Source organism: Zalophus californianus, chromosome 17 (genome assembly GCF_009762305.2).
Source record: "Zalophus californianus isolate mZalCal1 chromosome 17, mZalCal1.pri.v2, whole genome shotgun sequence".
Taxonomy (NCBI): domain Eukaryota; kingdom Metazoa; phylum Chordata; class Mammalia; order Carnivora; family Otariidae; genus Zalophus; species Zalophus californianus.
This window is the reverse complement of record NC_045611.1, coordinates 44,649,627-44,664,090: the sequence shown is the minus strand read 5'-3', so window position 1 is coordinate 44,664,090 and position 14,464 is coordinate 44,649,627. Positions and strand designations below refer to the sequence as shown.

At 38.2% G+C, this 14,464-nt stretch overlaps 1 protein-coding gene across 13 annotated transcripts in view; it reads left to right on the top strand.

Annotated features, from left to right (window-relative positions):
* ZNF568 (zinc finger protein 568) overlaps nt 1-10,056 on the top strand; it is an 87,267-nt gene extending 77,211 nt beyond the window's left edge. For 12 of the 13 annotated variants that reach the window (XM_027617732.2, XM_027617737.2, XM_027617729.2 and 9 more), the window contains one exon: nt 4,903-10,056. In XM_027617732.2, the coding sequence (XP_027473533.1) occupies nt 4,903-6,323 (1,421 nt within the window). In that variant the 3' untranslated portion in view covers nt 6,324-10,056. The remainder of the gene's footprint in view (nt 1-4,902) is intronic. The other variant, XM_027617740.2, reaches the window with a different exon arrangement.
* Nucleotides 10,057-14,464: the final 4,408 nt, after the last annotated feature.

Sequence of the window (14,464 nt, the reverse complement as noted above, 5' to 3'; positions counted from 1 at the left end):
ATGAGGAACACTATGGCAGGTGGTCACCCAGGGGGCCAGTGAGAAGGCAGCATATCTGAGCTATTGGTAGGAAAGCTTGCTGAAAAGGTCTGAGATCTGGAGAAAAAAGGAAGGATGTTTCAGCATGAGGCCTCAAATTTTCACTCCACTTACCACTCTTGCTACCTTTCCTCATATTTGCTTCTGATTTCAGGAAGGAAGTGCCTTCCTCCTTCCCATGAGACAATTTTCCCTGTACTTTGTGTCCAGTTTTGTCCTGACTTTTTAAAGCAGCTAGCTCTTTTGAGATAGAAATCACATATTCTAAAATTCACTTAAAAAAATAAAATAAAATTTACTTAAAGTATATTGTTCAGTGGTTTTTAATATAGTCACAGAGTTTTGCAACTGTGACAACAATCTAATTTTAGAACCTTTTCATCACCCCAAAATGAAACCCCATACCCATAAGCAGTCACTTCTACCCCCAGCCCTAGACTTTTATTTCTGTAAGGTAGGTAGTGATCTCTCTCTTTCATTCCTGATACCAGTATTTGTCTTTCTTTTTTTCCTCTCGGTCAGTCTAGCTAAAGGTTTGACAGTTTTGTTGATCTTTTCAAAGAACCAACTTAGAATTATGTTGATTTCCCTGTTCTTTCTATTTTGTTCATCTACCCTCTAATCTTTATTATTTTCTTCATTCTGGTATCTTTGGGTTTACTTTGTTCTTTATCTAGTTCCATAATCTGATTTGAGATCTTTCTTGGGTCTGGGGGTTTTGTTTTTGTTTTTGTTTAATATAGGCATTTTAAGCTGTAAATTTCCCTTTAGGATCTATTTTAACTATAACCCATAAGTGTTGGTATATTAAGTTTTCCTTTTCTAAGCATTTTCTAATTTCTCTTGTGATTTCTTCCTTGACCCATCAGTTATTTAAGAGCATGTTTTCTGTTTCCTTGTTGATCTTCTCTATCCATTATTGAAAGTAGAGCATTAAAGTCTTCAATTTGTTGAATCGTCTGTTTTTTCTGCAATTCTGTTTTTGCTTCATGTACTTTGGGGCTCTCTTATTAGGTATATACATGCTTATAACTGTTACCATTTCTTTTTAGCTTTTTATTTTGAAATAATTTAAGATTCAGAGGAGTTACAAAAATAATACAGAGTTCCCTTGTACCCTTCTCTCAGCTTTCCCTAATGATAACATCTTACCTAATCCTAGTACACTGTCAAAACCGGGAGATTGGCACAATAGTAGTAATGAAACTATAAGTAGACTTTATTCAGATTTCACCGATTTTCATATACACTCATTTATTTTTTTTATTTTTTTATTTTTTGGTGTATATTACTACGAAATTTTACAGCATTTGTAGATTTATATAACTACTACCACAATTGGGATACAGAACCTTCAGTATTTTAGATATTTTTTATAAAATATTTTTGAAACATGCTATAATGCTTAGTTGAATAAAGCCAGATACAGAACTTTCAGAGTCAGTGCTGTTTTGGTTGTATAAAAAGGATGCTACAAAACACTGGAAGGAAATAAAAGGTAACAATGAATAACCTAGGAAGTAGCTAGGGTTAGGAAGTATGCTGACTTAAGGGCTGATTTAAATCCCTAATCACTGATAACCCTGCAAGTTTTCTTTTTGAGAAACCTGGCCTGTACAATGGCCAGAGAAATGAGGGTCTTTTTAGGGGAGATGGTTGTAGGTAAGGGACAGCTGTGAGAGAATATTAGGGTCAATATTACCAGACTGGTAAGACTTTTCAGATCATGACAAATGATGTGAAGCTGGAAGGAGAGGTAGGAGGATCTAGGCAATATGGTTGGAATGCTGTAGAAGGTGGAGGAACTTACTCATTTAAGGCCCCAAGGAGAGAAAGTCATGAGTGAGTGTCCTAGAAGACCTGAATGGAGGTCCACGTCATGTAGGGCCTTCTCACCAAGTCTAGGAGTTTGGATTTTTTTTCTTAAAAAAGCCACTGAAGGTTTTAAACAAGATAGGAACATGAGTGGATTGGATTTCTAAGACCTCTCTCTGGCTTCCTGTAGAGATTGAATCAGATTCCTGAGTGAAAATGGTGAAACTTGCTAGGAGCCTGTTTGGGAAGTCCACGTGATTTGGCCTTGTGCTAGAATGAGACCACGGAATACGGTCATCAGAGAGACTGAAGATCAATTTAGGGGAATGATTCTGTAGTTCTGAGGAGTGATTGTGCAGGAGAGGAGCAATGGGAGCATCCTTGATAGATGTTACTTTTTGATCCGAGCATTCCTTTAAGGTCCAAATTTATTATTTGAATCCATGCTTTTTACAGTTTTCCTTCTCTAACAGATAGTTTTTATTTTCCCCAAAGTATTTAAAATAACAGCATCTTCTTTTTTTTTTTTTTTTTAAAGATTTTATTTATTTATTTGAGAGAGAGAGAATGAGAGATAGAGAGCATGAGAGGGAAGAGGGTCAGAGGGAGAAGCAGACTCCCTGCTGAGCAGGGAGCCCGATGCGGGACTCAATCCCGGGACTCCAGGATCGTGACCTGAGCCGAAGGCAGTCGCTTAACCAACTGAGCCACCCAGGCGCCCAGAATAACAGCATCTTCTGACATCTGACATCTGGAACTTCCCATACAGCATAAAATGCCAACATCATGTTACCAGTCATCATACAGACCTTGCTTTTAGCACCCTACTCTGAAGGACAACTGTGTAGTGTTGCATTTTCATTAGATTGCAGATATAGATCATACATTAATCACAGAAGAATCTTTTCTTCTTACCAGTTGTTCTAGGTTTATTCAGCTCTCTAGATTTCCCAACTGTTTGTCTTTTCTGCAACTTGTTTTTGGCTGGTCCAACCACCCTGGACCTTAGCAAGAACAAAGGGACTATCCTAAACAGCAGGTGCCTGCACAAGCTCTGACAGCTTACACGGAGCATCTCCTTTTATCTCAGCCTTCTTAATTTCTGAGTAGTTAAGTAACTGTCCAGTGTCATACAACTAGCAAGTCATGGGACTAGGATTCACACCCAAGCAGTGTGGCTCTGTGTTGTCACAACACCATACAACCTCTCATAAATGGTTGCCTTGGTATTCTTAGTTTCCATTAGAATTTTTTCAGAATTACATAAAAGATTCTCATGGTTGTGTAAAGCTATCAGTCTTCCAGGGGACTGGTATAACACATGTACAGAGACACCCTAGTGGTGCTGGCTTGTTAATTGAACTATGTGCTGGGAATTGGTTATATCATGGTGAGTGAAATAAGTATTATGCTAGTTCTGGGCCACTTTGGGAGAAATTATACCAGTAGATAAACTGATGAACAAATGTGTAATTCCAGAATTAAGAAAAAGATTATGAAGGCAAAAAAACAGCGTACTTGACAGAAAATTAAGATACTTACAATGAAAGAAACTGGGCATGCAGCGATTCTGGAGCAGAGCATTCATGGCAAACAAAGCATTTCCTAAAAGAGTCTAAGATGAGATCGTAATTGACTTGATCTAGGAGTCCACTGGAGGCCAGTAGAGAGGTACCTAGTGAGTGAAGGTGAGAGCATCTTAAAATGAAGGTGAATTAGGGAAGCAGGGTCCAAACAGCGCAGAGTTTTGCAGGTCTAGTAAGGAATGTTGTATTTTATTATAAGCACAGATGGGATGTACTGTATTTAAACAGTGACTCCCACACCTTGAGTTGCCTCTGAATCACTGAGAGAGATGAATAAAAATGCCAATAGCCATTCATTCATCAAATAATATTTACTCTGTACAGATACACTGAAGGGCAGACAGACAATACAGAAGTAAACAAGTTACAGTATAATATCTGTGGAGTTTAGAGGTGAAGTATACTGATGTCTGCAAGATGGATGGATGGAGAGAGAGAAAGGTGATAAGGCAAGGAGAGCCAAATGTTTTTATAGAATCTAGGTAGTGGGAATATGGGAGTTCACTGTCTCAATTCTTTTTAATTTTTCTGTATCTTGAAAGTTCTCATAATAATGTTGGGGAAATAGATAAAATGATATGTGATGATAAGTGCACTGCAAAAAAATACAGTAAGTAGAGTAAGAGAGGCCTGTTTTGTAAAGAGTGGTCTCATGTTTGAGTAGCAGTCAGGATGAAGTACTCGAACAAGCCATATTCTTAGGGAAGATATTTGCAGGCAGAGATTCTGAAGGAGGAATGTGCTTCACAAGTTTGAATAACATCCAGTTGGTCAGGGAGCTGGAGCAGAGTCAGCTGAAGAGAGGAGATTGGCAATGAGGTCAGAAAGAGGGTAGCATGAGACAGGTCAGGGAGGGTTTTGTAGACCGCATAAGGACTTGGACTTTTACTCTGCGCAAGAGGGAAATCCAGTGGAGACTTTGAGGCAGAAGAAAGGCCTGATCTCACTTACTTAACAAGAACACTCTGGCTACTGTGTTAGGTATGGGATATTAGGAGGGCAACAGGGAAAGCAGGGAGACCTGTTAAGAAAGTGTGTTAACCTTGGTGAGAGATGGCTTTGGGCAAAGTGGTAGAGATACTGGTAGACAGAAGTAGTCAAGATCTCATATATTTTGAAGCTAGAGATGAGAGGACTTGCTATTAGATGTAATGTCTTACTCTTAGATTCTCATTTAGTTGGTCTTAGGTGGTTCCTGGACATCGTATTTGTACCATTCCTCAGCTGATTCTGATTTTCACCAGAGGTGAAGAACTACTTCCTTCACAAGTTCCCCTCATTTTCTCTATTCTCATCTCCTCCCCCCACCCCTGACCCCGGGCTTTTTTTTCCCCCAAATTTCCGTGCTATATTAAGAGCTATTAAATTATTCACTATTTTTAGTTTGTCATTTCTACCTTAGAACTTTCCTTTCTCCTGCCACATGAAAATACTTTCTGTTTTCTTTTTTGTTACCTTACAGATTGGGAGTCCAGAAGAGTAACCAAGAATTTATTTCCAAAGGATCACAGTTACGAAATTAAATCATTGCACCTGGAGATAAAAAGACTTACGAGCTCTGACCTTGAGTGCACTAGGGTCAGAAATAACAGAGAAATCAAATGCCACTTGGAGAGACAACAGGAGGGGCATTTCAGACAAGCCATAATAACCTCTGAAGAAAGGTCCACTTCCATTCAGTGCATAGTTCATACCAGAGCGAAAACCTACGAATGCAAGGGATGTAAGGAAGCTTTCAGGTGCCAATCACTCCATATTGAACATGAAAGAAGTCATAATAAGGAAAAAGACTCTAAATGTGGAGAATGTGGGAAAGCCTTTAATAGTAGGTCATACTTGATTAAGCATCAGAGAATTCATGAAAGCAAAAAAAGTAAAGAAAATAAGAAATGTGCCTCTATCCGTGGCTCTGAAACTACTAAACCTCAGAGCATTAACACTAGTGAGAAACCTCATAAATGTAAGGAATGTGGGAAAGCCTTTCATTCTAACTCACAACTCCGTAAACACCAAAAGATCCACATTGGTGAGAAACCCTATAAATGTAAGGAGTGTGGGAAGGCCTTTCCATCTACCTCACAACTTAATTTACATCAGAGAATTCATACTGATGAGAAATACTATGAATGTAAGGAATGTGGGAAAGCCTTTACCCGTCCCTCACATCTTCTTCGACATCAGAGAATCCATACTGGTGAGAAACCCCATAAATGTAAGGAATGTGGGAAAGCATTCCGTTACGACACACAGCTTAGTCTTCATCAGATAATTCATACTGGTGAAAGACGCTATGAATGTAAGGAATGTGGAAAGGTATATAGTTGTGCCTCACAACTGAGTCTACATCAAAGAATTCATACTGGTGAGAAACCTCATAAATGTAAGGAATGTGGGAAAGCGTTTATCTCTGATTCACATCTTATTCGACATCAGAGTGTTCATACTGGTGAGAAACCATATAAATGTAAGGAATGTGGAAAGGCCTTTCGTCGTGGCTCGGAACTTACTCGACATCAGAGAGCTCACACTGGAGAGAAACCCTATAAATGTAAGGAATGTAAAATGGCCTTTACTTGTAGCACAGAACTTATTCGACATCAAAAAGTTCACACTGGTGAGAGACCCCATAAATGTAAGGAATGTGGAAAGGCTTTTATTCGAAAGTCAGAACTTACTCATCACGAGAGAAGTCATAGTGGTGAAAAGCCCTATAAGTGTAAGGAATGCGAGAAGGCCTTTGGTCGTGGCTCAGAACTTAATCGACACCTGAAAATTCATACTGGTGAGAAACCTTACAAATGTAAGCAATGTGGGAAGGCCTTTATTCGTGGCTCACACCTTAGTAAACATCAAAGAATTCATACAGGAAAGAGGAGTGAATGAAGTCATGGGAAGGCTCAAAATTTTACTGACATCTGCAAAGTCATACTAGTAAAACAAAACCCTCTGATTTTAAGGAATGTGGGAAAGCCTTTGAAGATAACAATATAAGAGCTCACAGTGTGGATACAGGGCCTTTATTTGAGGGCCAGAATTTATTTGACATGTGTTAATGCTGAGATACTTTATAAATGTTAGAGATTGAGAGGGTTCTATTTATGTTTCAAAATTTATTAGACATCAGGGTTCAGTTGAAATAAAAGTGAAAAAATCCCATGAATGTAAGGAAAGTGGGAAGGCTTTGGAAGGCAGTTAATGTGTCAGAGACAGTCATACAAATGGTTCTCAACATCAGGGTCATTTGCCCTGTGGGAAATCAGAGGATTCATAATATAAATGTCATAAATATAGGAGACCAATTTGCTTTAGCTAACAAATTACTTGTCTCATAATTCATACTTGAGGAAGGCTACATACAGTAATGTTAAAAATGCAGCAAATTCTTCCCGCTCACATCTTAAATATTTGCAAGCTCATCTTCTAAAATTAACCTGAACTGAGGCAGATTGGGAAAGGATTTAACCAATGCTCAGTCTTTACTTGGCTTATAGGGCAAATTACTTAACTAGGTCTAAACTTTCTCACTAATAAATTAGTAATATTAATTAGTACCATCTTGTTAGCATTATGAAGTTAAATAATTACATTATATCCCATAGAATACTGTATGGCTCGTATTGAAAGTGAGTTAAAAGCTGATTTATTTTCATATTTGTGGATAGACATCATATGAGAGGAAGGCCTTATGTGTACCATGACTATCGGAACATCTTAAATCATCTCTTTATTGAATGTCAGGTAATTCCTTCTGGAAAAAAATTGAAAACTGAAGTTTTCATTCACCTTGCCCTCTTGCCTCACTAGGGGAAAGGAAATCAAGGCAAGTTACAATTCGGAGTGAATGACAAAAAAAAACTCCATGTTGAAAGTTGTAGGATGCAACAGAGCTATACTTAGGAAAATTAACTTTTAATATGTGTAGAAAATGCAGACAGTTAATGGCCACGATTCATTGTCAGTTCAATGTACTTGGTGCACTGCCTGTTCTAATAGGTTCCCTGTAAACACTTGTTGAAATCTGAGAAATGAGAGAGTAAATGAATAAGCATTTGACTCTAGTGTGTAGAAAAGCTCTAATTAAGAGCAAAGCCCAAAACAAAACAACAAAAAACCTTGAAAACTTTTTGAAATGGGGGGAAAAAACCCCTCAGCCATCATGAATGAAAGGAAATGTAACTACAAAAAAGGAGTTTTAAAGAAAGAAGGCAATATTGTTGCCCCAGACACTGTTGGTTGCCTATCCATTGGTGTTAGCCATTCTCCCTTTGCCAGGACTGCCTGCTGCCCATCTAAAGTCTAGGTCTTGCACCTAGTTTGCTTTGCATCTGGGCATATATGTGACAGTCCTGGCCATACAAGATCTGAGCAAAAGTCTGCAAGTAGGCTTTAGGTTAAATTTTCTTTCCTAACAATAGGAGGAAGTAGCCTTATGTTACAGGATGCATGTCTATATGTCTGATACCTGAGAGGCTGAGATTGGCACAGGGGACAGATTGGAATTACCTGCATCCTTGACACTGTTGAACTGGTGAAATGATGCAGAGCTGCCCTGTCCCTGGATTTTGAGTAAAATAAGAAACTTCATGCATATCTGTTTTTTAAAGGTTATACTCAATTTTTTATGATAGACCTGAGTCCTGGGAAAAAATATTTTTGTATGTATATATACATATTTATTCACCTTTAATTTAGTAAGACGAGGAAATGTTTATATTCAGCTCTTTATACTATATCTGAAATTGTGGAAAAGCATTATTTTCTTAAATACTTTTTAGACGTGTATACATGTATTCTACTTCGATTTAGTAAGACATGGGAAATGTTTTTTTTTTGTTGTGTTTTGACATTCAGCATTGTACTGTGTGTGTTTATATTCAGCTCTTTAAAGCATGGCTGAAATCCTCAGTGTTTTCCTGAATAAAGTAAGAACCAATAAAAAAAGCTAATTAAAGAGGTATTACATGGGGTCGCCTGCGTGGCTCAGTTGGTTAAGTGACTGCCTTCAGCTCAGGTCATGATCCTGGAGTCCCGGGATCGAGTCCCACATCGGGCTCCCTGCTCAGTGGGGAGTCTGCTTCTCCCTCTGACCCTCCCTCGACTCATGCTCTCTATCTCATTCTCTCTCTCAAATAAATAAATAAAGTCTTAAAAAAAAAAAAAAGGTATACATGATTTCTCTAGTATCAGAATATCTAACATAAAATCTAAGTCTCCAAGATACAGAGTCACAGCGATAAAGCTAGCGTAATCCTTTAAAGAAATTTGGTAAAGGACATCAAATCAGCTATAAAAATAATCCACCGTACTTACGGTTTATGAATATTCCAATTGAAATAGCAAGTAAAATCTAACAGCCCATTGAAGAAAATAGGGTGGTTGGTTTTTTTGGGGTCTTTTTGTCCAGAATAAAATGGTTCATGACCTGTCCAATTTTTTTTTAATGTAATGGGTAAAGGTAGTGTTTGCACATTGAAAATGAGACCCTAAAATAACGATTTCCCACGGAAAGTAGTAAATGAGAAACTTACAACATACTTATTCAACTGCTGTTCAGTCCCTGCAGTTATCCACTTAATCCTACCTCATGGGCTGCAGACACATTTGGAATAATCACCATCCAGTGGATTCCACGTTAGGCTCACACTTTAGAAAATGATACATACTTCAAATAAGTTTTTTTTTTTAAAGATTTTATTTATTTGACAGATTGTGAGAGAGGGAACACAAGCAGGGGGAGTGGGAGAGGGAGAAGCAGGCTCTCTGCTGAGCCCAGAGCCCAATGCAGGGCTTGATCCCAGGACCCTGGGATCATGACCTGAGCCACCGAGGCGCCCCAGTTTTATACTCTTAAAGGACATACTATTCTGTGGTTGGGAATGAAGGAATGAAAAACTGTTAGTTAAGAGAAAAAATGTAATTTTTTTTTAGTATAAAGGTAAGTTGGGTCATTTTATATTGGTTCTTATTTAACATATTAAAACACATGTACTAAGGCAAAAGGGCTTTCTCTCCCCATCTACCACTCACACAAATGCAATGACCCAGGACTTTACTCTTTTAATCACAGGGCAGTTCAGCCCTTTCCAAAGAGATGTATTAATTACATTGCAGTTTATTCCTTAGTCCCACCCCCAACTCCCATTCCTTGTCTTTCATTCAGTTATATGAAAAGGATCCAGGAAAAATTCAAGATAATGCCCTACTCCAAATGGAAGTCGTCAGCTAATGGATGAAATGGAACCAAAGTGAAACTAAAAGGGGCAGAGCATGCAATTCTTGACCTTGGGGTTGTAAATTCGCGCCCCACGTTGGGTGTAGAGGTTACTTAAAATCTTTAAAAAAAGTGAAACTATAAGAAAAATAATTGACAGGCCATATTAAAATTTTAAGTGACAACATAGAAAATTGGGTGGATATTATAATTACATTGATTTTCACCTCCCAGTTATTTACCCATTTACCTCTTTTGTTTCCAGTTTGTGGCTATTATAAATGTGTAATATATTCTTTTAAAATTGAAGTATAGTTGACATTTGTGTAATACATTGTTTATTGAACTAGGGAGATTCCTGAGATGACTCATTAATCCCTTCTATGAATGCAAAAAAAAAAAAAAAAAAACACCTGTGCTAATTTACCTATTTAGTACAACCGGTTTTGCTTTCATTTGTAAGCCACAACTACTCTGACAGAGTCTGGTGGCTTTCAGGGGGGTGGGGGGATCTTTAGAGTTCTTTTAGAACTCAGGAATGAAGAAATGTTATATTAAGGGAATTGGTGTATTTTTAAAGAGAATAAAGGACTGACTGTTCAGCCTGAAACAATCTGTTAATGACTTACAGCAAAAATGGAAAGTAATTAGTTCCCTGTTTTCACTGATTGAACGAAAGGACATTATCACAGGTGATCTTAAGGCTTTAAGTGAATGAACAACTTCCTTGGTGTTAAATCCAAATTAGCTTATGGTCAGTCAGTTCAAAACTTTTTTCCCCCAAGATATGAACCCTAAACAATACCCTGCTTATTTTCATGCTAACATTTTTATTGAGGTTTTGTATAGTAAAACGTGTCATTGTCTTACAACCAAATACCACCAGGAACATTCCTTGTGGTCAAACAAGTTGGGTTTACTGCTCATTGCAGCAAAGGGGAACACACAACATTGGGTTTGTGTTTATTGATTTAGAGAAGGTTTAAGGAAGTGAGGCTTTGTTCTGGATTGGATGTTGTCAGGAATCAGGGCAATTCTATAACTGCATATCTTAATCTTATCCATAAGGAAAGAAGACTAAAGGAAGGCTAAGATTGTAATTGGTAAAGAAGTAGCCTTCAAATTATCCAGGAGTGTTTAGCATTTTGTGGCTTGAATAATGTTCATGTTTATCTGTGTTTAGATATGATTACAGGGTGACCTTGTTTTTGTCTTGATCCACTAGGATCCCAAGGTTGCCTTTCTGCCGTTGATGTTATGTGAATTCACAGCAAGATCTCGTTCACAGTACCAGGCTAGCTCTTACATGTCAGCGGCAGCTTCTCTCTTTCTCAACTGTATAAAGAGCATAAATCTTTTTTAGAAAAGATTTTATTTGAGCGAAAGAGAAAGAGAGCATGTACATGAGCAGGGAGAGAGAAACGCAAGAGGACTCCATGCCGGGCACAGAGCCCCACGTGGGGCTCCATCTCACAACCTTGAGATCATGACCTGAACCAAAACCAAGAGATGGACGCTTAACCAACTGAGCCACACAGGTACCCAAAGAGCATAAATCTTAAGTGTACAGCTTAATGTCATTCTATCCACTTTATTGATTTAATTTATATACAATAAATTACACTTAGTGTACAGTTGAATTTTGAAAGGTGATACCTATGTAACTACCATGACAAGTACGATGCAGAACATTTCCATTGCTCGAGAAAGTTCCTTATGGCCCTTTATAGTTAACCTCTCCCACCACACCTGGTCCCAGATAACCAATGATCTGCTTTCTGTCATTGTAGATTAGTTTGCATTTTCTGGAATTTCACAAAAAGGAATCATACAGTATTCATTTGTGTATGGCTCTTTCACTTAGAATGCTTAGGGCATATGGTTTTCTTGTGGGTATATTCCCAGGAGTGGAATTCCTCAGTTCTTATGTTTATATTTTATCCTATTAGAAACTGCTAAACTGTCTTCAACAGAGGTCATTTCATTTTACATTCCCACAAACAGTATTGGAGTATTCTCACCAACACTTTGTATTGTCAATCTTTTTTTCCCTCCCACCCCCACCCCCAGCCTGCATGGTCAATCTTTCTAATTTTAGCTATTCTATTGCTTGAGTTGCAGTGTCTCATTGTGGGTTGTTGTTGTTGTTTTAATAGGTTACATGCCCAACATGGAGCTTGAACTCATGACCTGAGATCAAGAGTCATATGCTGTACTGACTGAGCCAGGTGCCCCTCATTGTGGCTTTTTATTTTTTAAAGATTTATTTGAGAGAGAACTAGTGCATGTGTGCATGAGTGAGGGGAGGGGTGAAGGGAGAGAATCTTCAAGCAAACTCCCCACTGAGCACAGAGCCTGACATGGGGCTCGATCTCACGGCCCATGAAATAGTGACCTGAGCTGAAACCGAGTTGGATGCTTAACCAACTAAGCCACCCAGGCAATCCCCTCGTGGTTTTAACTGGCATTTCCATGATAACTTTAATGATGTTGAGCATCCTTTTGTGTGCATATTAGCCACTCTTGTATATTCTTTTTGAAATATCTAATAAGTAAGACTGAAGGTTTTTGTTGCATGTCAGTACTTATCTCAAAAAAGCAAATAGGGCCCAGAGGCTGAGATTCTGAATGTATTGGTTACAGCAGAGAAATCATGAGTAATATTGGGTTACTGAAGAGGTAGAAGTCTGAAGGATGATACACCTGAATAATGGAAAGGTAGAAGAACCTATTGTTTTAAAAAATACGACCTATAAGACCAGGTTTTTAGAGAGGAGGGACATCTTTCCCATAGTTGAGACTGACCTTAAGACTTGCTTCAATAAAGAGCCACACAAAAACTTAGGGAATTGATGGGAATCAATTAAAATGAAACCTGAATATAGAATTATTTAATGAATAGACACTTCCAGATTATTGGTTTTCCTTTCCTTTCAAATATGTCTTTATCAAAATCTCTTGCTCCTCCCACTTGAAATGAAATATAGGGTAAGAAGATAACCACAAAAATACCCTGGGATATGTCGTTTGTAGCATAGCAAATAGGAAGTCTAGCTTAAATTGTGCGTGTGTGCATGTGCTCATGGATGAGCCAAAATCTGGGACTGTGGCTTAAATCTGAACTGGGCGCCGGATAATAGAATGATCAACTTTTTAGAGAGGCAAGCTGGGGCTCAGCCATATGAAACAAAAAGCTTCCCATAACAATATGATATATAATAATAATACACATGTATTAATATGAAAAGGATTTATTTGAAATTAAATATTACTGTCTTACTTACTTTTGTCACATCCACACTATCATTTAAACAAAACTATAGGACTAGTTAACAGTAGCAATTAGTAATAATTATTAGTAGGATTAAATAAAAATAAGAAAATATAAGTTTTTATACAGTTTCTGTTCTCTGATTCAACAATTTAACTCTATTTTGAAACAAATTTTGTAGTCCATATTACTGTATATATATTTTTAAGTATTTGCTACACCCAGTGTGGGGCTGGAACTCACAACCCAGAGATCAAGAGTTGCATGCTCCACTGACTGAGCTAGCCACATGCCTCATTTTTTTTTTAAAGGATTTTTTTTTTTTAAGATTTTATTTATTTGAGAGAGAGAGAGCACAAGCAGGGGGAGCAGCAGACAGAGGGAGACTGAGCAGGGAGCCTGACAGGTGCCCCATTATTGTACATTAAGACACAAAGATGTCAGGGGTGCCTGGGTGGCTCAGTCAGTTAAGCGTCTGACTCTTGGTTTCAGCTCATGATCTCCGGGTCATGAGATTGAGCCCCACACTGGGCTCCATGATCAGTGTGGAGTCTGCTTGAAGTCCTCCCTTTCCCTTTGCCCCTCCCCGCCAAATAAATAAAAAGAAAAAAAGACACAAAGATGTCAGACATTTAAAAAGGAGAATGGAAATATAATAATAGAACCAATTAAGCATATATTACCTATGTACAAGAAAAATTAATGACATGTTTCCTTCTATCCTTTGGTGTAACAGGATATTTTTACTCATCTCCTTTTCCAAGGAGAACTAAGAACTAAGACATCATTTTTCTTGTATATTGGTAAAAAGGAATATAGGCAAAACAAAATTCCCTTTGACTTGTGGCTCTGTTTTTATCAAGCCCATGTTACACAGATTCTTGGTGTCAGCCCAAGGTGATGACATCAAGTACCCTCTCAACAAAAGCATTTGAGCATGAACATATAGCACTTTACTTACAAGCAAAGGCATATTTTTAGACTTGTAGATGATCTCTGGGACCCTGGAATGTCCTGCCTGATAGAAATATCTTTGTTTGCTTGGGAGCTTTGGCCACCAGACAGTCTAGGCTGTGAGTTATGATGGGGGCTTCAGGACACACTATCAGTTGTGACCTCTGGAGGAACTGGAGACTAAAGGTAAGAGTTTGAACCTTCAGAAGGAGCTGGAGACTAAAGATCAGCCTCATGGGAAGAATGTAATTGAGCCCCAGGAACAACTCTGGCAACCAAAGGCTCAGGCAAGCTTTCCTGTGGGAATTATCCCATGTCATAACCAGGAAGAGGTAATGCCATCCCTGACTCCACAGGGAAAGGATGACTGGAAGCTCCACATTTGGATCCCTCCCATGGTTTGCCCCATGCATCTCTTCCTTTAGCTGATTCTAATTTGTATCTTTTCACCGTAATAAAACTAATCATAGGTGCAGTATTTTCCTGAGTTCTGCAAGTTGTTCTACTGAATTCCTGAACCTAAGAGTGGTCATAGGAACCCCTGAAATTGTCAAGAGATTTGTATAATTCATCACATCAGCAAATTAA